Source organism: Macaca nemestrina, chromosome 1, assembly GCF_043159975.1.
Source record: "Macaca nemestrina isolate mMacNem1 chromosome 1, mMacNem.hap1, whole genome shotgun sequence".
Classification (NCBI taxonomy): domain Eukaryota; kingdom Metazoa; phylum Chordata; class Mammalia; order Primates; family Cercopithecidae; genus Macaca; species Macaca nemestrina.
Genome location: NC_092125.1, coordinates 108,653,064 through 108,677,350, shown reverse-complemented (window position 1 = coordinate 108,677,350; position 24,287 = coordinate 108,653,064). Strand labels below are relative to the sequence as shown.

Genomic DNA, 24,287 nt, shown 5'->3' with positions numbered 1-24,287 from the left:
GCCACTGCGCCTGGCATTCTTTTTTAAAAGGTAAGAGTCTGGCTGCAGAGGAACCTTATACCTGAAATGTTTTGCTGTCTGAATTCACTCCAGAGTGAAATGACTTGAAGTACAAGTTTTGTGACTACTAGAATTTTTGTGTCAGAGGCTTCTCCTTCTGCCATTTTTTGAACATTTTCCTAGAATTACAAAAAAATCATTCCACATTTCACAGTATGTTGCTAGGAATCTGACCAGGTCCAATTCATAATTTTAAACTTTAGAGTTTTAAAAACATGTATGCTTATGCTGTAAGCAAATGGAACTCCAGGAGTAAGTGATAACTTTCTGTTTTTCCTCATTAGGTTTCAACTTTCTGTGCTGTGGGGTCAGCCATAAGAGAGGTAGATTTGATGTGTATCTGTGCTAAAGAAGCATGAGCTCCTTACAGTAACTAGCAGCCAACTCCTCTTCCTAATAACATTTGCAGACTTCTTGGAGTGGTAGTTCATGGTCTTCTAAGAAGGCTGTGGATGCCTTACAAGCATTATTTGACTCTAGCTCCCATATCTCACTGCCCTCTCCAAAAAAGATGTTATCCTAACCTGGAAGTATCTTTTCTCAGAATTTTTCAGTATATTATGAATCAGTGACTACCTTTTCTCTCCCTTGAAATTTTCCTGTAACTTCATGTTCATTTCCTTTTGTTTCGGTAAACCTGTCTCAACTCTTTTCCTTTTCTCTTTCTGTTGTACCTCTCATTTCCCCTGACCCTTCCTGTCCTGTAGATGGTATTTCATAATTCACAGTGATGATAATTGCTAGCATTTATAGACATTTATTGTAGATTAAGCAGAGCATTTATTATAGATTAAGCCTATATGTAACTTGTTTAATTCTCATAACAACCTTAGGAGGTACATGTTGTTTCTTCCACATTTTATAGATAAGGTAGCCAGTCTGCTCTAGAGAAATTTTAACCAACCTACCCAAGGTTACCTACTTAGTAAATTTTTTTTTTTTTTTTTTTGAGACAACGTTTTGCTCCATCACCCGGGCTAGAGTGCAGTGCTGTGATCTCAGCTTACTGCGACTTCTGCCTCCTGGGTTCAAGCAATTCTTGTGCCTTAGCTTCCAGAGTAGCTGTGACTACAGGTGAGTGCCACCACGCCCAGCTAAGTTTTGTATTTTTGGTAGAGACGGGATTTCTCCATGTTGGCCAGGCTGGTCTTGAGCTCTTGGCCTCAAGTGACTCACCCACTAGGCCTCCCAAAGTGCTGGGATTACAGGCTTGAGCCATTGTGTGCAGCTGTAAATGTTAAATCTAGTATTCAAACCTAGCAAACCTAGGTGTTCTGATTTCTTTTTGTTTCTTCTTCTTCTTTTTTTTTTTTTTTTGTTTTCCCTGGGATATAGATTTTCAGGTGTTCTGATTTCAGAGCCTGCATTCCTACCCACTGTGCTGCTGCTCCCCTCACTAATTTGAAAGTCTGTGTGTCAACTAACTTTACTTAAAACTGGGTTAAATATTTGTTGTTACTGTCTGAACCAAGAGTCCTTGGGTTGAAGGAGAGGGTAGTACAGAAGGGAACTTCTCCTTCTGACTTTAGCCTTCCTAAATCAACAAAATTCTGAGCTCCTTTGTGTACAGTAGGTGGAATTATTGTTCATTCTTTCAGAAGCATTTTGATTTTATTAATGTATTAATTTATTTATGTATTTTGAGACAGGGTCTTGTTCTGTCACCCAAGCTGGAGTGCAGTGGCACAATCATAGCTCACTGCAGCCTTGACCTCCCAGGCCCAAGCCATCTTCCCACCTCAACCTCGCAAGTAGCTGGGGCTACAGATGTGTACCACCATGTCCAGCTAATTATCTTTTCTTTCTCTTTTTCTTTTTTTTTTTTTTTTTTGAGATGGAGTCTTGCCCAGGCTACAGTGCAGTATTATGATCTTAGCTCACTGCAACCTCCACCTCCTGGGTTCAAGCGATTCTCCTGCCCCAGACTTGCAAGTAGCTGGGATTACAGACACATGCCACCACGTCTGGCTAATTTTTGTATTTCTTTATAGAGATGAGGTTTCAGCATGTTGGCCAGGCTGGTCTTGAATTCTTGGCCTCAGGTGATCCACTGCCCACTTTGGCCTCCCCAAGTGGTGGGATTACAGGTGTGAGCCACTGCGCCTGGCAGTGTTAAAATTGTTAATGTCTTGTTACAAAGACAAAAAGGTATTTTCTATGCTAGTGAGAACCTTAACATCTATAAAACTGTGAAACTGCACTTTCAAGTATCAGACTTGAAAGTTTCTGCTCCTCTAGAATACTGGCATTGCCTAATTCAGAACAAAGGTAATCTCACTGAAAGAAAGGTACTTTCATATTCTTTTTACAAATGATGTTGATGAGTGTTGCTAGAGGAACAGTGTTGTTAATTTCCTTGAGAGGACCTGAAGGAGGACAACTATACCCTTAATCCTATCAGTGAAAATGAAACATTTCCTTGTCTCAAGGAAAAGGAGGGGGTACCTTGAGGGAAGAATATATGTGTTCATGTTGTCCATTAGCAAATCTGAGATTTAGTTAGTTTGTTAGAGCTTTCTAGTTCCATTGGTGCTTTATTGTTCCAGCTGCTTTCTAGTTGGCCAGGAAATTAAAAACCAAAGATGAGGCCGGGCTCAGTAGCTCACACCTGTAATCCCAGCACTTTGGGAGGTCAAGGTGGGTGGATCACAAGGTCAAGAGATCTAGATCATCCTGGCCAACATGGTGAAATCCCGTCTCGACTGAAAATACAAAAATTAGCTGGGCGTGGTGGTGCGCACCTGTAGTCCCAGCTACTTGTAAGGCTGAGGCAGGAGAATTGCTTGAACCTGGGAGGTGGAGGTCGCAGTGAGCCGAGATCGTGCTGCTGCACTCCAGCCTGGCACCAGAGTGAGACTCTAACTCAAAAAAAAAAAAAAAGCCAAAGATGATTCAGAAGAAAGTTTTGAATTAGGGATCATGAATGTGGGTTCTAGTTTTGGCTCTTATCACTGCCTGTGCTTTGATTTTGAGCCCATTCCTTAACCTCTTCCTCTGTGTTCTTATAATAAAAGGGATTAGGTGGCCGGGCGCGGTGGCTCAAGCCTGTAATCCCAGCACTTTGGGAGGCCGAGACGGGCGGATCACAAGGTCAGGAGATCGAGACCATCCTCGCTAACACGGTGAAACCCCGTCTCTACTAAAAAAAAATGCAAAAAAACTAGCCGGGCGGGTTGGCGGGCGCCTGTAGTCCCAGCTACTCGGGAGGCTGAGGTAGGAGAATGGCGTAAACCTGGGAGGCGGAGCTTGCAGTGAGCTGAGATCTGGCCACTGCACCCCAGCCTGGGCGACAGAGCAAGACTCCGTCTCAAAAAAAAAAAAGGGATTAGGCTAAAAGTTAGACTAACAATCTCTTTCTGAATGATTTTGTTCTAATATAAGTGGTTATTGACTTGTAATAAGTAGTTTTGGCTTGAAAATTGGAAAGTAGGCTAGGCACAATGGCCCACGCCTGCAATCCCAGCACTTTGGGAGGCTGAGGTGGGCAGATCACTTGAGGTCAGGAGTTCGAGACCAGGCTGGCCAACATGGCAAAACCCTGTCTCTACTAAAAATACAAAAATTAGCCAGGTGTGGTGGGGCACACCTGTAATCCCAGCTACTTGGGAGGCCAAGACAGGAGAATCACTTGAGCCCAGGAGGCAGAGGTTTCAGTGAGCTGAGATCACACCAGTGCACTCCAGCCTGGATGATAGAGCAAGACTCTCATCTCAAAAAAAAAAGAAGAAGGGCTGAGCGCAGTGGCTCACGCCTGTAATCCCAGCACTTTGGGAGGCTGAGGCGGGCGGATCACTTGCATTCAGGAGTTTGAGACCAGCCTGACCAACATGGTGAAACGCCATCTCTACAAAAAATACCAAAAAAATTAGCCGGGCATTGTGGTACATGACTGTAATCCCAGCTACTCGGGAGGCTGAGGCAGGAGAGTCTCTTGAATCTGGGAGGTGGAGGTTGTGGTGAGCTGAGATTGCACCATTGCACTCCAGTCTGGGTGACAAGAGCGAAACTCCATCTTAAAAAAAAAAAAGAAACAAAATTGGAAAGTAGGCCTTGTGTCGTGGCTCATGCTTCTAATCCCAGTATTTTGGGAGGCCGAGGTGGGAGGATCGCTTGAGCCCAGGCATTCAAGACCAGCTTGGGCAACATAGCTGAACCCTGTCTTTTTTTTTTTTTTGAGACGGAGTCTTGCTCTGTCGCCCAGGCTGGAGTGCAGTGGCCGGATCTCAGCTCACTGCAAGCTCCACCTCCCAGGTTCACGCCATTCTCCTGCCTCAGCCTCCCGAGTAGCTGGGACTACAGGCGCCCGCCACCTCGCCTGGCTAGTTTTTTTTTTTTTTTTTTTTTTGAGACAGTCTTGCTCTGTCGCCCAGGCTGGGGTGCAGTGGCCGGATCTCAGCTCACTGCAAGCTCCGCCTCCCGGGTTTAGACCATTCTCCTGCCTCAGCCTCCCGAGTAGCTGGGACTACAGGCGCCCGCCACCTCGCCCGGCTAGTTTTTTGTATTTTTTAGTAGAGACGGGGTTTCACCGTGTTAGCCAGGATGGTCTCGATCTCCTGACCTCGTGATCCGCCCGTCTCGGCCTCCCAAAGTGCTGGGATTACAGGCTTGAGCCACCGCGCCCGGCCCGCCTGGCTAGTTTTTTTGTATTTTTTAGTAGAGACGGGGTTTCACCGTGTTAGCCAGGATGGTCTCGATCTCCTGACCTCGCGATCCGCCCGTCTCGGCCTCCCAAAGTGCTGGGATTACAGGCTTGAGCCACCGTGCCCGGCCTGAACCCTGTCTTTACATATTCTTTCCTTTTTTTTTTTTTTTATTTTTCCCTGAGATGGGGTCTCCCTATGTTGCCCAGGCTGGTCTCAAAACCCTGGGCTCAATTAATTCGTCCGTCTTGGCCTCCCAAAGTACTGGGATTATAGATGTGAGCCACTGTGCTCAATGCCTGTCTCTGTTTTTATTTATTTTGTTTTTTTGAGACAGAATGTCACTCTGTTGCCCAGGCTGGAGTGCAGTCGCGCGATCTCTGCTCATTGCGATCTCCGCCTCCCAGGTTCAAGCTATTCTCCTGCCTCAGCCTCCTGAGTAACTAGAATTACAGGTGGGTGTCATCACGCCCGGCTACTTTTTTGTATTTTTAGTAGAGACGGGGTTTCACCTTGCTAGCTAGGATGATCTCGATCTCCTGACCCTGTGATCTGTCTGCCTTGGCCTTCCCGAATGCTGAGATTACAGGCATGAGCCACCATGCCTGGCTTGCCTGTCTCTATTTTAAAAAAGTCAGCTCTGGCCGGGCACGGTGGGTCAAGCCTGTAATCCCAGCACTTTGGGAGGCCGAGACGGGCGGATCACGAGGTCAGGAGATCGAGACCATCCTGGCTAACACGGTGAAACCCTGTCTCTACTAAAAAATAGGAAAAACTAGCTGGGCGAGGTGGCGGGCGCCTGTAGTCCCAGCTACTCGGGAGGCTGAGGCAGGAGAATGGCGTGAACCCAGGAGGCGGAGCTTGCAGTGAGCTGAGATCCGGCCACTGCACTTTAGCCTGGGTGACAGAGCGAGACTCCGTCTCAAAAAAAAGCTCAGATTAAGAAGTTTGATTATCCAGACTTGTTTTATTTTCTTCTGTGGTATTTTTTTCCTTTACTTACATTATACAATCGTCAGATGCACGTGAAGTAGAGAGAATAGTGTAATGAGCTTCCATGTACTTACCACCTAGCTTTTTTTTTTTTTTTTTTTTAAGACAGGGTTTTGCTCTTTCGCCCAGGCAGGAGTGTGATGGTGTGGTGTGATCTCGGCTTACTGCAACCTCCGTTTCCTGGGTTCAAGCGATTCTCCTGCCTCAGCCTCCAAGTATTTGGGATTACAGGCGCCCGCCACCTTGCCCAGCCAATTTTTTTGTGTTTTTAGTAGAGATGGGGTTTCACCATGTTGGCGATTCTGGTCTCGAGCTCCTGACCTCAGGTGATCCACTTGCTTTGGCCTTCCAAAGTGCTGGGATTACAGGCGTGAGCCAGTGTGCCTGGCCTATCACCTAACTTTGATAGCAGCATTTTGCCAATCTTCTTGCATCTATACTTCATTTTTCTACCTCTACCTTCCTGGAATATTTTAAAGCAAGCCCAGTCCTCATGGGATTTCATTCCTAAATACTTCAGAACGTATCAATACACTTAAGGAATCTTTTAGAGGTGAGGATGGGAGAGTATAATATAACTACAATAGTAGTGTCACATCTATAAAATTAATATTTAACTTTTCTTCTCAAAGCTCTTTTCTCAGAAATGTCTTTTTATGGTTTATTTTTTTCTAATCAGCACTCAAACAGGTTTCGCACATTATATTTGGTTATTTCTCTCTGAAATCCTTAATTAAAATAGTTTCCAAACCCTGTAGTATTTTTTGAGGGACAAATGAGATATATTTGTAAGTTTCCAAAGTGTTTATACAAACGTAAGTTGTTCGGTCATAGGAGAGAAATAACGTTTCTAAAAATATATCAGCATTGCAGTTTAGTGTTAATAGTTAGCATTAAAGAGAAATGAGAGAATGTGGAGATGCCTGAGTGATGGAGAAAAAAGCAGGAATAATTTGGCATTGAACCGAGGCTGAGATATATTAAAATTGAGCCAGTGTGGAGAAGCTGGCCTAGGACCTTCTCTGTAGCATTTATAGCCAAGCTATCAGCATTTATAGCCAAGCTATCACCTATATACCCACCCTTGGATAATAGGTTCTCCTCTCTTATCGTACATGCCACACTTCCAAGTGTGGACTGATGATAATAAAGACATTCAAATAATGCCCTTTGAGAGTTTTGCCTTAGATGGGGGGCTGCAGGTGTCAAGATTCTCAGATAAAATATTTTCTTCTAGGGAAGAATAAACTTATAATGCTGTCTCCCTACCCAAAATGATAATGATATATATAAATCATGGGTATGGATTCCAAAATGATAATGTATACCTACAGTATTTTTCACAAGGACACTAGAAAACATTTTCTGTTGAACAGTATTCTGGTTTTATCCATAGGGATGAATCTCATTCTCTTTAAAAATTGTCTGGCTAACAGCCAGGTGCAGTGGTGCAGGCTGATAGTCCCAGCGACTCAGGAGGCTGAGGTGGGAGGATCACTTGAATCCAGGAGTTTGAGACCAGCCTGGGCAACATAGTGAGACCTCATATCTCCAAAAAAGAATAATAGCAAAAAAAAGCAAAATCAGCTGGGCATGGTGGTATACGCCTGTAGTCCCCACTACTCAGGTGGCTGAGGTGGGAGCATCACTTGAGCCTGGAAGGTAGGGGCTGCAGTGAGCAGAGAGATTGCACCACTCTACTCCAGCCAGGGTGACATTGTGAGACCGTGTCTCAAAGGAAAAAAAAAATTTATATATGTGTGTGTGTGTGTGTGTGTGTGTGTGTGTGTATATATTTTTTTTTCCTTTTTTTGGATTTAAAATAGGTATGATATTTTTCTCTTCTGTTCCTTGGTAGGTTGGATCTCTGATGTATGCCACAGGGGCAAAACTTTAGGCAAGGAAGACAGTAGTAGGTCTTGTGTCCTGATTCTGCTCCTCTCTTTGTCACTTGGTCTGAGTATTATTACTTAGACTCTAATAGCATCATCATTCTGCGTACTCTTGGAATTAGTCCCAGTTTTGCAGTCGCAGATAGCTAAGCAGTTGGCACCAAAATTCCATGGAGCAACATCTTCTTATCTTTATTCTAGGTACTTTGCAAGAGTGTAGCAGCCCTAGAGCTACATGTTTGTGTGATAAAACTAGGAAAGGTAGCAAAGTAGAACTTTTTAGGGAGTAAGAAAGCTTCAAAGCCACTCTACATTGAAATTACTTATCTGCTTTTTTTCCCTTGTTTAACTTTATTCAGTGACTTTTTGCATACAGAGGAGCTTACTTTCTGGGTGGTAACTACGAGACTAGAAGCAGATGCTGGCTATTGGTTCTCCCTGGTCTCTTCTAAACCCTTTCCTCTGGGTTAAAAGAGGAGAGGATAGGCCAGGCGCTGACCAAAGAGTCTAGAATCAGCATTTTTATTCTCAACTGAAAGCATGCAGAGTACCTCATTGAGAATCAGATTCCATAGTTGCTAGTGTGTACAAGCATGTGGGTATGTTGGGGGATGGGACAGCTGAGGGTTTTGGCAGGAGCCGTGTTCTTTGAGATGATGATTAGAATTTCACAAAGGTCTACGTAAATTGGAAATTAAACCTTGCTGTGAGCCTAACTTTGCTCTTGTGGGCACGGTGGCTCACGCCTGTAATCCCAGCACTTTGGGAGGCCAAGGCAGGTCGATCACGAGGTCAGGAGTTCAAGACCAGCCTGGCCAAGTTGGTGAAACCCTATCTCTTCTAAAAAATGCAAAAATTGGCCATGCGCAGTGACTCACACCTGTAATCCCAACACTTTGGGAGGCCGAGGCGGGTGGACCACCTGAGGTGAAGAGTTCGAGACCAGCCTGGCCAACGTGGTGAAACCCCATCTCTGCTAAAAATATAAAAATCAGCCAGGCGTGTGGTGGGCGCCTGTAATCCCAGCTACTCGTGAGGTTGAAGCAGGAGAATTGCTTGAACCCGGGAGAAGGAGGTTGCAGTGAGCCAAGATTGCACCATTGCACTCCAGCCTGGGTGACGAGCAAAACTCTGTCTCAAAAAGAAAAAAAAAGGCCGGGTGTGGTGGCTCACGCCTGTAATCCCAGCACTTTGGGAGGCTGAGGCAGGTGGATCACGAGGTCAGCAGATCGAGACCATCCTGGCTAACACGGTGAAACCCCGTCTCTACTAAAAATACAAAAAATTAGCCAGACGTGATGGCACACGCCTGTAATCCCAGCTACTCAGGAGGTTGAGGCAGGAGAATCGCTTGAACCCAGGAGGTGGAGTTCACAGTGAGCCGAGATCGTGCCATTGCACTCCAACCTGGGCGACAGAGCGAGACTCTGTCTCAAACAAACAAACAAAAAAAACGGGCGGCAGAGCAAGACTCCATCTAAAAAATAAAAATAAAAAAAAAGGGACAGGTGCGGTGGCTCATGCTTGTAATCCTAGCACTTTGGGAGGCTGAGGTGCATGGATCACTTGAGGTCAGAAGTTTGAGACCAGCCCTGCCAACATGGTGAAACCCCACCTCCACTAAAAACACAAAAATTGGCCGGGCGCCGTGGCTCAAGCCTGTAATCCCAGCACTTTGGGAGGCCGAGACGGGCGGATCATGAGGTCAGGAGATCGAGACCATCCTGGCTAACACGGTGAAACCCCGTCTCTACTAAAAATACAAGAAAATTAGCCGGGCGAGGTGGCGGGCGCCTGTAGTCCCAGCTACTCGGGAGGCTGAGGCAGGAGAATGGCGTGAACCCGGGGGAGCGGAGCTTGCAGTGAGCCGAGATCGCGCCACTGCACTCCAGCCTGGGGCACAGAGCAAGACTCCGCGTCAAAAAAAAAAAAAAAAAAAAAAAAAAAAAAACCCACAAAAATTAGCTGGATGTGGTGGGAGGCACCTGTAATCCCAGCTACTCGGGAGGCCGAGGCAGGAGAATCACTTGCAGTGAGCTGAGGTCATGCCACTACACTCCAGCTTGGGAAAAAAAGAAAAAAAAAAGTGATATTTCCCAGAGGAAATATGAATATTTGAGTAAGAAAGGGGGCTAGAATAAAAATGGAATATGCACAAGGCCTATGTGAGTATGGAGAAGGAGAGAGGGACATATAAAATTGCTATCCAAAAGGATCTGGTATCACTGAGCAAGAGGCAAGAGTTTACACTCATGTTTAGTTTGACTCAAACTCTGATGCCTTCAGTGTGCTTGATAGAGATGTGAATGTGTGATACACTCTTATGATTGTGTGTGTGTGTTGTTGTTTTTTTTTTCCTCCTAGCAGCATCTGGAATCAAGAGACCTGTGGCACCTGAGGTGAGTTTCATATTGATACAATGGTTACTAAAACTTTAATTCTGGGATAGAAGGAACCTGTTTATGACATTTTTATTTTTTATCTACTTAGGTCTTGGAAGCTAAACAGGATTCTTACATCTCATTGGTAGGCTAGAAATTATGCAACTCAACTTTTATTGTAGTTTATTTTAAATATTAACAATATCTCACATTTATTGAGCATTTTAAATGTACCAAATGCAACGTGTACCAAAAAGTAAATACGGTACCTAAGTGCCCTTTAAGATATTCTTACTTAATCCTGCAAACAACTACAGTGAGGCAAATACTGTTATCTGTTTTACAGATGAAGAAAGTGAGGATTACATAGTTATTAAATGGGATTAGTAAAGCTGGGATTCAAACCCAGGCAGTCTGACACTAAAGCTCACTTTCTTAGTTTTGCTGTTATGGCCTCCTGATTACATACCTTCGATGAATATGAAGAACTTCTTTGAGCTATGCAGAAACTATTAGTTTCCCAAGTTTCTGTTTTTTGTCCAGAATATCGTCAGTTTGCTCAACTTTCTTCCCATGGAGTATTTCCTAACCCTCTTCTCACTTCTTGCCTCTCCCCTGGGTTTTGTGAAATGGGCCTCAGAATGCAGGCCCTTTTGACCTGGGACTTGAAGCTTTCTCTCAGAACATCTTCCAGCATCTGTCAGGTGATATACTGAGAGTTTTCTGGTACTAAGGGCCTTGGCTGAAGGAATAGAACTTGAATATCAGGTCTTAAGATTGGGACATCCAGCCAGTCACGGTAGCTCGTGCTTGTAATCCTAACACTTTGGGAGGCTGACGTGGGAGGATTGCTTGAGGCCAGGAGATCGAGACAGGCCTTTGCAACATAGTGAGACCCGGGTTCTACAAAAAATAAAACGTTAGCCAGGTGCACACCATAGTCCCAGCTACTTGGGATTGCTTGAGCCCAGGAGGTTGAGGCTGCAGTGAGCCATTATCACACCACTGCCCTCTAGCCTGTGTGACAGAGACAAGACCCTGTCTCAAAAAAAACCTGTGACATCCTGTTTCCACTGGTCTCTCAGCCTTCTGGCTTATTAACTTAATGCGTATTGATATCATGAAGAGTAATTTCATCTGTTGCTCTGGCATCTTGGCTCTTAGGGATAACGTTCTAGCTTTCTAGACTGCTGTACTGGTTTACTCCCTCTCTTCTTTCTTGCCTTTTTTTTTTTTTTTTGAGATGGAGTCTTGCTCTGTTGCCCAGTGTGGAGTACAGTGGCTGGGCTTGATCTTGGCTCACAGTGTCCTTCGCCTCCCAGGTTCAGGCAGTTCTCCTGCCTCAGCCTCCTAAGCAGTTAGGATTACAGGTGCACGCCACCATGCTCGCCTAATTTTTGTATTTTTAGTAGAGACAGGGTTTCACCCTGTTGACCAGGCTGGTTTTGAACTCCTGACCTCAGGTGATCCCCCCTGCCTTGGCCTCCCAATGTGTTGGGATCACAGGTGTGAGCCACTGCACCTGGCCTCTTTTCTTTTCTTTTTTTTGTTGAGACAGAGTCGAACCCTGTTGCCCAGGCTGGAGTGCAGTGGTATGATCTTGGCTCACTGCAACCTCTGCCTCCTGGATTCAAGTGATTCTCCCGCCTCAGCCTCCTGAGTAGCTGGGATTACAGACGCATGCCACCACATCAGGCAAATTTTTTGTATTTTAGTTGGAGATGGAGATTCACCATGTTACCCAGTCTGGTCTCAAACTGCTAGGCTGAAATGATCCTCCCCACTTGGCCTTCTGAGTAGCTGAGATTACAGGTGCACGCCACAGCACCCAGCTATGTTTCTTTCTTTCTTTCTTTCTTTCTTTTTTTTTTTTTTTCCCCTGAGAGAGTCTCGCTTTGTCACCCAGGCTGGAATGCAGTGGTGCAATCTCACTGCAACCTCCCCCTCCCAGTTTCAAGCAATTCTCTGTCTCAGCCTCCCGAGTAGCTGGGATTACAGGTGCCCACTACCGTGCCTGGATAATTTTTGTGTTTTTAGTAGAGACAGGGGTTTCACCATCTTGGCCAGGCTGATGTTGAACTCCTGACCTCGTGATCCACCCGCCTCAGGCTCCCAAAGTGCTAGGATTACAGGCGTGAGCCACCGCACCCGGCCATCACCCAGCTATGTTTCTGCTAGTATTTAAAAATACTCACCTTTGGTTGGGTGCAGTGGCTCATACCTGTGCAGAGTCTCAAAAAAATAAAGAACAAAAATATTCACTTTTATTTTCTGTGTCTTCTGAGGACCAAAGGGAAAATATGTGTCCTTTGGAGTTTTCTTCTGTGATATTTTAGCCACTTAATTCATTGGGAACCAACATTATAGCTGTATATTTGTGTGGGATAGATCTTCTGAAGGTTTTGTAAAATGTTTTTAATCTAGAAAGAGTATATTTCAGTTTATTTTGATACATCATTGTGGTAGCTATTTGGTATCTTACATGGGAATTTGTATTATAATCTGGACTCTTCTTCTAGGTGCCTTATGCCTCTAGCATGCCCATCAAGAAAATAGGCCATCGAAGTGTTGATTCCTCAGGAGAGACAACATACAAAAAGGTGTGTCTGGATGGAACCTTCTCATCGTACTCCAGGAGCTCAGCAGCTTACTCTGGGAACTCAGTCTCCTTGAAATTACTCTCTACATACTGACTGTCCTGTTTCTTGGTATCCTAAGCTTTTGCGCGTAATACAGCTTAGACTTTAGAATTTATTTCTCAAAGGGTAAATTGTCTCCTTTGTGTATATGAATGTTTAAATGAGAATTTTTTTGGCTGGGCACGGTGCCCCAGGTCTGTAATCCCAGCACTTTGGGAACCCAAGGCAGGCAGATCATTTTAGGCCAGGAGTTCAAGACCAGCCTGGCCAACATGATCTAACTCTGTCTCTACTAAAAATACAAAAATTAGCCAGGTGGCATACGCTTGTGGTCCCAGCTACTCGGGATGTTGAGGCAGGAGAATCACTTGAACCTGGGAGGTGGAGGTTGCAGTGAGGTCAGATTGTGCCACTGCACTCCAGTCTTGATGACAGAACGAGACTCCATCTCAAAAAAAAAAAAAATTTTTTTTAGTGAACAAATCTGGCTTTGGTTGCTATTTTACTGAGCTGAAGAAACTGGGTTTCCCTGTTAGGTGTAAATATGTAAGAAGGCCGTGAAAACCATTCTTATCTTACCATAGGGAGCCATGTCTCTCGCAGTCTTTCTGTCTTTTTCTCCATTGCTGGATATATATCAATAGAGGGCCAGGTCCCAGCCCAGCCTGTTTATACAAATATAGGCAATAGGTCAGATTTTTTTTTCCTCTTTAATTTTTTTTAGAGCCAGGGTGTCAATCTGTCACCCAGGCTGGATTGCAGTGGCATGATCATAGGCAGGTAGCGGGAGGCTTCTGTAACCTCCGACTCCTTGGCTCAAGTGATCTTCCTGCCTCAACCTCCTGAGTAGCTGGGACTACAGGTGCACACCACCGCATGTGGATAATAAAAAATTAGTTTTATGAGATGATCTCACTGTGTCGCACAGGCTAGTGTCAAACTCCTGCCCTCAAGCATTCCTCCTGCCTAAACCTTCCAAAGTGCTGGAGTCACAGGGGTGATTGACCATGTCTTGCCTCCTTTTTTTCCCCACAAAGACAGTCATTTAGCTGGCGAATAGTACCTAGAACATCTGCTTTTTTGAGCTCTGAATATCAAATGGACTGGAAAGGAGCAGTGATAGTGAAAAAGTGGAAAGTGAGCTGGTGAAGGGAAAACAGAAGCATCCTGGATCCTTGAGGGATCCAAATTCTTGAGTTCTAGACTAATTTGCAGATGGTTTAGGCTTCCTGAGGGACAGTGTTCAGTCTCCCATTTAGCATCTGTAGTTTGTCTGATATGGGGTGTGAAGATTTCTTGGAGATATATTTCTGGCCTATGTAAATTTTGTGTTCGTTCTCTATTTCATTGTCCCAAGTAGCAGAGGTGGACTGACTCATCCTCAGTCAAGGACCTGACAGTCCCCAGAATGGGCTCTGAGGCTCATGCCAATTACTTTTACTGAGCTCTTCATTAAAAAATTTTTTTTTTTAAAGAAATGGGATCTTGGCCGGGCGTGGTGGCTCAAGCCTGTAATCCCAGCATTTTGGGAGGCCGAGACGGGCAGATCAGGAGGTCAGGAGATCAAGACCATCCTGGCTAACACGGTGAAACCCCGTCTCTACTAAAAAATACAAAAAACTAGCTGGGTGAGGTGGCGGGCGCCTGTGGTCCCAGCTACACGGGAGGCTAAGGCAGGAGAATGGCGTAAACCTGGGGAGGTGGAGCTTGCAGTGAGCTGAGATTCGGCCACTGCACTCCAGCCCAGGCAACAGAGCAAGACTCCGCCTCAAAAAAAAAAGAAAGAAAGAAATGGGATCTTGCATTTGGGAGGCCGAGGCAGGTGGATCACCTGAGGTAAGGAGTCCAAGACCAACCTGACCAACATGGCAAAGCCCTGTCTCTACTAAAAATACAATAATTAGCCGGGCACGGTGGCGGGCATCTGTAATCCCAGCTACTCGGGAGGCTGAGACCTGAGAATAGCTTGAACCCGGGAGGCGGAGGTTGCAGTGAGCCAAGGTTGCGCCATTGTACTCTAGCTTGGGCAACAGAGCAAGATTCTGTCTCAAAAAATAAATAAATAAATAAGAGAAATGGGATCTTGCTCTGTTGCCCAGACAAGAATGCAGTGGGTGCGTTGATGGCTCACTGCAGCCTTGAACTCCTGGGCTCAAGCCATCCTCCTACCTTAGCCTCCAGAGTAACTGGGACTATAGGCCTCAGCCACCACATCTGGCTTATTTAGCTTTTTTATTTTATTTTATTTTTTTCTAGGGAGTTTTGCTCTTGCTGCCCAGGGTGGAGTGCAATGGCGTGATCTCCACTCACCACAACCTCCGCCTTCTGGGTTCAAGTGATTCTCCTGCCTCAGCCTCCCAAGTAACTGGGATTACAGGCATGCGCCACCATGCCTGGCTAATTTTGTATTTTTAGTAGAGATAGGGTTTCTCCATGTTGGTCGGGCTGGTCTTGAACTCCTGACCTCAGGTGATCTGCCTGTCTTGGCCTCCCAAAGTGCTGGGATTACAGGCGTGAGTCACAGCACTCGACCATTTAGCTCTCTTTTTTTTTTTTTTGAGACGGAGTCTTGCTCTGTCGCCTAGGCTGGAGTGCAGTGGCGCGATCTCGGCTCACTGCAAGCTCCGCCTCCCGGGTCACGCCATTCTCCTGCCTCAGCCTCCCCAGCAGCTGGGAGTACAGGCGCCCGCCACCACGCCTGGCTAATTTTTTTTTGTATTTTAGTAGAGACGGGGTTTCACCGTGTTAGCCAGGATGGTCTCGATCTCCTGACCTCGTGATCCGCCCATCTCGGCCTCCCAAAGTGCTGGGATTACAGGCGTGAGCCACCGCGCCTGGCCAGCTCTTTTTATATGTTGAATATTGAAATAAAAAGATGAGTTTCTATTCTAACTGGGGAGGCAGACACTTAAAAACAACAGTAATAATTTGTTTTCCTTTGACCTATTTGTACATTAAGAAAACTATTTGTAGGCTGGGCGTGGTGGCTCACGCCTGTAATCCTAGCACTTTGGGAGGCCGATGCAGGCGGATCATGAGGTCAGGAGATCAAGACCATCCTGGCTAAGATGATGAAACCCTGTCTCTACTAAAAATACAAAATATTAGCCGGGCGTGATGGCAGGCGTCTGGTGTCCCAGCTACTTGGGAGGCTGAGGCAGGAGAATGGCGTCAACCTGGGAGGCGGAGCTTGCAGTGAGCCGAGATCACGCCACTGTACTCCAGACTGGGCGACAGCAAGACTCCGTCTGAAAAAAAAACAAAAAAACAAACAAAACTAGTTGTAATTTAATGCCCATTGAGGACCAAGTAGAAATATAAGTAATGTCCGGTGGAGGTTGGGGATGAGGCAAATAGAGCAAAGCTGTCTAATCAAAGTTTCTGCGATGATTGAAATGTGCTGTATCTGTGCTATCCAATATGGTAGCTAAAAGCCACACTTGTAAGACTGAGGAAATAAGTTTTAAATTTAAATTAACTTAAATTTAAAGAGCCATGTGTACCTGGTGGCTACTGTTATCAGACAGCAAAGATCTAGATGATGCGATACTTTCCCACGGGCTTGGAATCCTGGATTGTAAGAGTGGGGCTCTTGCATTTGTGTTTTGACCGTAGTTTGATAATTCTAAATCTGAATACTACTCTCAGAAATAATTTGTCTTTCATGCTTTCTTCTTCAGTTAAGAGCTCTTTTACCACACTGTTGTCCTTTTGTTTGAGACAGTCTTGCTGTGTTACCCAGGCTGGAATATAGTGGTGTGATCTTGGCTCACTGCAGCCTCCACCTCCCAGCTTGAAGCAATTCTCCTGTCTCAGCCTTCCGAGTAGCCAGGACTACAGGTGCATACCACCTCACCCAGCTAATTTTTGTGTTTTTAGTAGAGACAGGGTTTTACCATGTTGGCCAGGCTGTTCTTGAACTCTTGGCCTAAAGTGATCTGCCCACCTCCGTCTCCCAAAGTGCTCGTATTAGAGGCGTGAGCCACCGCACCCACCCCACCTTTTTGTCCTTGAGACACTAGTCAGGCTCTTCCTTAGAGGACTGAAGTTTCTGCCACCAGGCAGTCAGATCAGAATATTAGTTAATTTTAGGGCTGGGCATGGTGGCTCATGCCCGTAATCCCAGAGCTTTGGGAGGCCTAGGCAGGTGGATCACCTGAGGTCAGGAGTTTGAGACCAGGCTGACCAACATAGTGAAACCCCATCTCTACTAAAAATATAAAGAATAAGTAAGGCATCATGGTGCATTCCTGTAATCTCAGCTACTTGGGAGGCTGAGGCATGAGAATCGTTTGAACTGGGGAGGCAAAGTTTGCAGTGAGCCGAGATGACGCTGCTGTACTCCATTCCAGCTTGGGTGACAGAGCGAGACTCATTCTCAAAAAAAAAAAAAAAAAAAAACACAAAAAAACCCAGGAATGTTGGTTAATTTTAGTTACATTCTATATCAGATGAAGGAAATGTTTAGAGGGCTCCAGATACACTCTGGGGGCAGAAACCTTAGGAGTGGGAACTAACAATGTTCTGTCAATACTATGTGTCTTCCAAGTACAGATATGGAACTCTTGTTTAGGTGGGCCAACAGGAGCACCTTGCCTAGCTGAGGCTGGCTCAGAGAGTCCAGCTTTGCTACTCTGTATCCTCACTGTCCTTCCAATCTTTACTAAGCTTAATTGCAGAGTACAGCATAGGGATGGGGAGACTGGATTGTCCCAGTGTTATCTAAACTATTGCTCAGACTAAAGGACATTTGTTTTAAAGTGTTTCTTCTAGCTTCTCCCTTCTGAATTTTTATTGTTATGGTCCTACTTATACTAGGAATTTTCTTCTAATTTCTCTTGTTTCTCAGACAACTTCATCAGCCTTGAAAGGTGCCATCCAGTTGGGCATTACCCACACTGTGGGGAGCCTGAGTACCAAACCAGAGCGTGATGTCCTCATGCAAGATTTCTACGTGGTGGAGAGTATCTTCTTCCCCAGGTACAGAGTTTAATGTTCAGGAGCATGTCCTGGAAATGTGGCCTTTTCAAATCAGCCCAGGGCAGTTTTAGGGGTTCAGGTCTGACAGTTTAGGCATGTGTCCAATTCTTAACCTGGTTATAATCAGGGTGTTGTGGGACTAGAGAGTTCGGAGAGCAGATGCTGTCCTCTAGATGCTTCCATTAGCCTCTGTCCTATGGATTGACCTGTAAAACACAATCTCATGCATTGGATAGGAGGCAGTATGATTCCTTCTTATTCTTATGTCTTGCTGTCCATGCTGTGCCATTGTCTCACTAAGTAACTCATCTAAGGGCCCTGATTCTCTTAGGAAGAATGTATTCCCCCACTCCCCCAACCATGAGGTGACTCTTGAGTGTCTTCGCAAGGTAGATTTTCTGGATGATAGGGACTGGCAAGTTATGGCTACCTCTGTTTAACCCCACAGTGAAGGGAGCAACCTGACCCCTGCTCATCACTACAATGACTTTCGTTTCAAGACCTATGCACCTGTTGCCTTCCGCTACTTCCGGGAGCTATTTGGTATCCGGCCCGATGATTACTTGGTAAGCACCTGGATATCAGGACCCTGTGACTCCAGTATCAGAGGGATATTCCCAAAGGAAGGCCCCTTTTCTCCACAGTCTTGCTCTGGTTTTTATTTAGAAAAGAATTGCGTCTGTAGGTGATTTTTATGTTGGGCAAGGCCCTGATGTGTCTAAATCTCTTAGTTCTTCTCTGTTTGCCCCAGTATTCCCTCTGCAGTGAGCCGCTGATTGAACTCTGCAGCTCTGGAGCTAGTGGTTCCCTTTTCTATGTGTCCAGTGATGATGAGTTCATTATTAAGACAGTCCAACATAAAGAGGCGGAGTTTCTGCAGAAGCTGCTTCCAGGATACTACATGGTAAGGCAGAGAGAATCACTGTCCACCTGTGCTGCCCACTTCTGGGCAAGACTAGGGAGGTTGTCTTCAGCAGGGTAAAACTGTCAGCACTTCTATCTTAAGAACGTAGTACAGGCCGGGTGCAGTGGCTCACGCCTGTAATCCCAGCACTTTGGGAGGCCGAGGCAGGCGGATCATGAGGTCAGGAGATCAAGACCATCCTGGCTAACATGGTGAAACCTCGTGTCTACTAAAAATACAAAAAATTAGCCAGGCGTGGTGGCAGGGGCCTGTAGTCCCAGCTACTTGAGAGGCTGAGGCAGGAGAATGGCGTGAACCCGGGAGGCGGAGGTTGCAGTGAGCCAAGATTGTGCCACTGCACTCCAGCCTGGGTGACAGAGCAAGACTCTGTCTCCAAAAAAAAAAGTGTAGTTCAGTTTTGTGCTTTTCACCCTATTTCTTTTGCCTCTCTATGGTAAAAGAGGTTTTGTTTATCTGTTCTATTTTAAGTGTTGCCAATCTCCTGGGCTCAAGTGATCCTCCCACCTCAGCCTCCCATGTAGTTGGGAGTAAAGACACGCACCACCACGCTTGGCTAATTTTTGTAAACTTATTTTATTTTTTCGTGACAGAGTCTCGCTCTGTCATCTAGGCTGGAGTACAGTGGCGCAATCTTGGCTCACTGCAACCTCCGCCTCCTAGGTTCAAGCAATTCTCCTGCCTCAGCTTCCTAAGTAGCTGGGATTACAGGCGTGCGCCACCACAGCAAGCTCATTTTTTATTTTTTAGTAGAGACAGGGTTTCACCATGTTGGTCAGGCTGGTCTCGAACTCCTGACCTCGTGATCCACCTGCCTCAGCCTCCCGAAGTGCTGGGATTACAGGCATGAGCCACTGTGGCCGGCCTAATTTTTATACATTTTTAGTAGGATGAGGTCTTGCTATGTTGCCCACGCTGGTCTCAAATTCCTAAGCTCAAGTGATCCTCCTTTTGGCCTCCCAAAGTACTGGGATTATAGGCATGAGCTATTGCACCTGGCTGTTTTCGTCTTCTATTCTTAGTTCAGCTTCTAGTTTTGGGAATGAAGTAGGTTATTTCCCTTGATAATACTCTCTGCAGCCTTACTGTGACTGATTGCTATTGGAGGTTCTGGAGAAGTTAGGTAATCCTTACCTGCCTTACTACCCTCAAGAATATACTATACCCAGGGCAGAGGGTGTCGTCTTCTCTTAAATCTCTCTGAAGAAATCTATCCATCTTACATTGGTATCCTGACTGATTTCTGTATTGGAGAGTCTGTGGCACAACTTGATGGTGAACTTATCATTGAAATAGATGTATAGGGAAATTTAAAGCATATATGATGTAGGTTTATGGGCAGACAGATTGTGTCTGAATCTCATATAGGAGATAAAGGGAGGATGGGTGGTAACTTTTGCCCTCAAGTTTCACTGAAAATCAGCTAAGTTGTTCTCCTACTTCTGTTTACTTTTGTGTTCTCAGAACCTCAACCAGAACCCTCGGACTTTGCTGCCTAAATTCTATGGACTGTACTGTGTGCAGGCAGGTGGCAAGAACATTCGAATTGTGGTGATGAACAATCTTTTACCAAGATCGGTAAAAATGCATATCAAATATGACCTCAAAGGCTCAACCTATAAACGGCGGGCTTCCCAGAAAGAGCGAGAGAAGCCTCTTCCCACATTTAAAGACCTAGACTTCTTACAAGACATCCCTGATGGTCTTTTTTTGGATGCTGACATGTACAACGCTCTCTGTAAGACCCTGCAGCGTGACTGTTTGGTGAGTTTGTTATTTAGACACCAAAAAATCTGAGTTACTAAAACAGCTTGATTGTTCTTTTTTTTTTTTTTTTTTTTTTTTTTGAGATGGAGTCTCACTGTGTCTCCCAGGCTGGAGTGCAGTGGCGTGATCTCGGCTCACTGCAAGCTCCGCCTCCCGGGTTCACGCCATTCTCCCACCTCAGCCTCCCAAGTAGCTGAGACTACAGGCGCCCGCCACCACGCCCGGCTAGTTTTTTGTATTTTTAGTAGAGACGGGGTTTCACCATGTTAGCCAGGATAGTCTCGATCTCCTGACCTCGTGATCCACCCGCCTCGGCCTCCCAAAGTGCTGGGATTACAGGCTTGAGCCACCGCGCCCGGCCTTGATTGTTCTTAAGCATTAAGTTTGTGGGAGATGGGACTCTGTTCCTTAGCACCGTATGTCCTGGGCTGTATTTAAAATAACTTTTAATTAGTTCATTGCTATTCCTTTACAGTTTTTTTTTTTTTTTTTTTTTTTTGAGACGGAGTCTTGCTCTGTCCCCAGGCTGGAGTGCAGTGGCCGGATCTCAGCTCACTGCAAGCTCCGCCTCCCGGGTTTAGGCCATTCTCCTGCCTCAGCCTCCGGAGTAGCTGGGACTACAGGCGCCCGCCACCTCGCCCGGCTAGTTTTTTGTATTTTTAGTAGAGACGGGGTTTCACGGTGTTAGCCAGGATGGTCTCGATCTCCTGACCTCATGATCCGCCCATCTCGGCCTCCCAAAGTGCTGGGATTACAGGCTTGAGCCACCGCGCCCGGCCTTCCTTTACAGTTTTGCTTTCTCCCCATTTATCCTCCCACAGTGGGATTTATTTCCTTCTCTAGCTAGCCTGGGCCTCATAGTCAAATGTTCTGCTTATTTTCACACCAGCATCATCCTTCCTCAGATTTTGGTCCTGGCTGCCAAATCCAAATTTATATTTTGGAAGCTGAGTGCTGCTGAAGAATATTATAGAAGCATATATACTGGCATCTCTACAGATTTATGATGTCCAACCCCACTTGGGCTTTCAATATCGTTCTTCAGTCCATTTGCTGTTGCTCTCAATAGGGATTTCACATGTTTGGCACTTAACCATTTTCTGACTCTCATCTCCCTAGCTTTGTTTCTTAACAAGCTACCTTAACTTTTTATCCTATTTCATCCTCTCATGCTGCCCCTGTCATTAATAGATAAATGTATCTACGTTTTACTTTATTTTTTATTTTTTGAGACAAGTTTCACTCTTGTCGCCCAAGTTGGAGTGCAGTGGCACGATCTCGGCTCACTGCAATTTCTGTCTCCCAGGTTCAAGCGATTCTTCTGCCTCAGCCTCCCAAGTAGCTGGGATTACAGGCGCCCATCACCATGCCTGGCTAGTTTTTGTATTTTTCGTAGAGACAGGGTTTCACCATGTTGGCCCGCTGGTTTTGAACTCCTGACCTCAAGTGATCTGCCTGTCTTGGCCTCCCAAAGTGCTAGGATTACAGGTGTGAGCCAGCGCACCCGGCCTAGATATCACTCTTGACCTCTGTACTCTTCTATCATGTGAACACTTCCCAGTGTTGCACATACTAAACTGTATTGTGTTTATTTTACATTTGTATCCCTTTCTAAATGTATAATGTCCTTGAGGACAGAAACTCTCTCTTTAATATCTTTATATCTCTGTAAGGAGGCACAGTGCCTACATGGTGGGGATTCAGTAAATGTTTAACTCAATTGAAGCTAGTCATATAAGGTCCTACCACAGATCTGTTCTGTCACAAAGTGTACTTTACCACAACCTCATTGTGGAATCTTCACAGCACAAATACGTATTCCTTGTTCTCTTGAGAAGGTAGTGTTCTCTTCATGGAGACATACATGGAAAGAACAAAGACAATCTTGTGGGCTAGGCAGTGGGACTTGGAAAAATTATATTTACTCAAATGAGAGAAAGCTAAGGGTATGTAAATAAAGACTAACCAGGCTGGGCGCAGTGGCTAACGCCTGTAATCCCAGCACTTTGGGAGGCTGAGGCAGGCAGATCACCATGTCAGGCGTTCGAGACCAGCCTGGCCAACATGGTGAAACCCCAACTCTACTAAAAATACAAAAATTAGCTGGATGGGGTGGCACTGTAATCCCAGCTACTTGGGAGACTGAGGCAGGAGAATCGCTTGAACCAGGAGTTGGAGGTTGCAGTGAGCCGAGATCGCAACATTGTACTCCAGCCTGGCTACAGAGCAAGACTCAGTCTCCAAAAAAAAAAAAAAAAAAAGGGTGGGGGCATAAAATAAATAAATAAATAAAATCTAGCCAGAGGGGGGTTAACATACTTTTCTCCAGGGAAAAAAGTAGGAAGAGGCAAAGGATAATCCTGTGTTTAGCCTTACAGGTTCACTGTAAGGCTAAATTAAATAATTACATCATGAAAGCTGTCAAGCCAGGCGTGGTGGTTCATACGAATAGTCCCAGCACTTTGGAAGGCTGAGATAGGCAGGTCCCTTGAGTCTAGAAATTAGAGACCAGCTGGGCAGCATGGTGAAACCCTGTCTCTACGAAAAATAAAAAATTAGCCAGGTGTAGTGGTGTGTGCCTGTAGTCCCAGCTACTTGGGAGGCTGAGATAGGTGGATCCTTTGAGCCTGGGAGGTTGCAGCTACAGTGACCTGAGATCACATCACCGTACTGTAGCCTGGGTAACAGATTGAGACCCTTTCTCAATAAAAACAAAAAAAAATTGTGAGATCCTGCAAAATATTTTTATTTCTCCCAAGGCTCAGATCATGTTTTTTCCTTCCGTTAGGTGCTGCAGAGCTTCAAGATAATGGATTATAGCCTCTTGATGTCAATCCATAATATAGATCATGCACAACGAGAGCCCTTAAGCAGCGAAACACAGTACTCAGTTGACACTCGAAGACCAGCCCCCCAAAAGGCTCTGTATTCCACAGCCATGGAATCCATCCAGGGAGAGGCTCGACGGGGTGGCACCATGGAGACTGATGACCAGTGAGTGGGCTCAGGGCCACTAGGGAGGAGAACATAGGCCCACAGCACTTTTTCTTTTTCTTTTTTTTAGTTTCACTCTTGTTCAGGCTGTTGTGCAATGGCACGATCTCGGCCTACTGCTACCTCCACCTCCTGGGTTCAAGCGATTCTCCTGCTTCAGCCTCCTGAGTAGCTGTGATTATAGGCGCCCACCACCACACCCAGCTAATTTTTTGTATTTTAAGTAGAGACGGGGTTTCATCATGTTGGCCAAGCTAGTCTATGGACTCCTGACCTCAGGTGATCCACCCACCTTGGCCTCTCAAAGTGCTGGGATTACAGGCGTGAGCCACCGTGCCCTGCCACAGCACTTTTTCTTTAGGAAGGGACCCAGCTTCTGGAAAGGAGTAGCCTTGACTCAGCAGTTGGATCAGTAACATTAATGTTTACAGAAGTATAGAATGAGTTTGAATGAGCTTGCTTAATATGAAAGGAAAAGAAGATTAATTTCAGGTTTATAATGTATGTGGGAAGGAGAGCTATTCAAGAATTAAAGACTTAAAAAATTATAGTCTTAGATGCGTGTCTGCAAATTATATTAGAACTTTATTATCATTTTTTAATCTTTTTGTTAGTAATATATTAGAACTTAATAAAAAATAATTGGCCGGGCGCGGTGGCTCAAGCCTGTAATCCCAGCACTTTGGGAGGCCGAGATGGGCGGATCATGAGGTCAGGAGATCGAGACCATCCTGGCTAATACGGTGAAACCCCGTCTCTACTAAAAAATACAAAAAACTAGCCGGGCGAAGTGGCGGGTGCCTGTAGTCCCAGCTACTCGGGAGGCTGAGGCAGGAGAATGGCGTGAACCCGAGAGGAGGAGCTTGCAGTGAGCTGAGATCCGGCCACTGCACTCCAGCCTGGGTGACAGAGCGAGACTCCGTCTCAAAAAAAAATAAATAAATAAAATAAATAAAAAATAAAAAATAATTAATGGGCTGGGCACAGTGGCTCATGCCAGTAATCCCAGCACTTTGGGA

At 45.5% G+C, this 24,287-nt stretch overlaps 1 protein-coding gene across 20 annotated transcripts in view; it reads left to right on the top strand.

Moving 5' to 3' along the window:
- LOC105497845 (phosphatidylinositol-4-phosphate 5-kinase type 1 alpha) overlaps positions 1–24,287 on the top strand; it is a 54,721-nt gene that overhangs the window by 17,547 nt on the left and 12,887 nt on the right. For 4 of the 20 annotated variants that reach the window (XM_011769317.3, XM_011769314.2, XM_071085635.1 and 1 more), the window contains 9 exons: positions 345–383; positions 9,950–9,984; positions 10,076–10,111; positions 12,486–12,566; positions 17,455–17,585; positions 18,034–18,151; positions 18,337–18,489; positions 19,972–20,271; positions 23,063–23,268. In XM_011769317.3, coding sequence (XP_011767619.1) covers positions 345–383; positions 9,950–9,984; positions 10,076–10,111; positions 12,486–12,566; positions 17,455–17,585; positions 18,034–18,151; positions 18,337–18,489; positions 19,972–20,271; positions 23,063–23,268 — 1,099 coding nt within the window. Of the gene's footprint in view, positions 1–344; positions 384–1,012; positions 1,135–9,949; positions 9,985–10,075; positions 10,112–12,485; positions 12,567–17,454; positions 17,586–18,033; positions 18,152–18,336; positions 18,490–19,971; positions 20,272–23,062; positions 23,269–24,287 lie in introns of those variants that run through there. The other 16 variants (XM_071085647.1, XM_011769302.3, XM_071085640.1 and 13 more) reach the window with 13 other exon arrangements.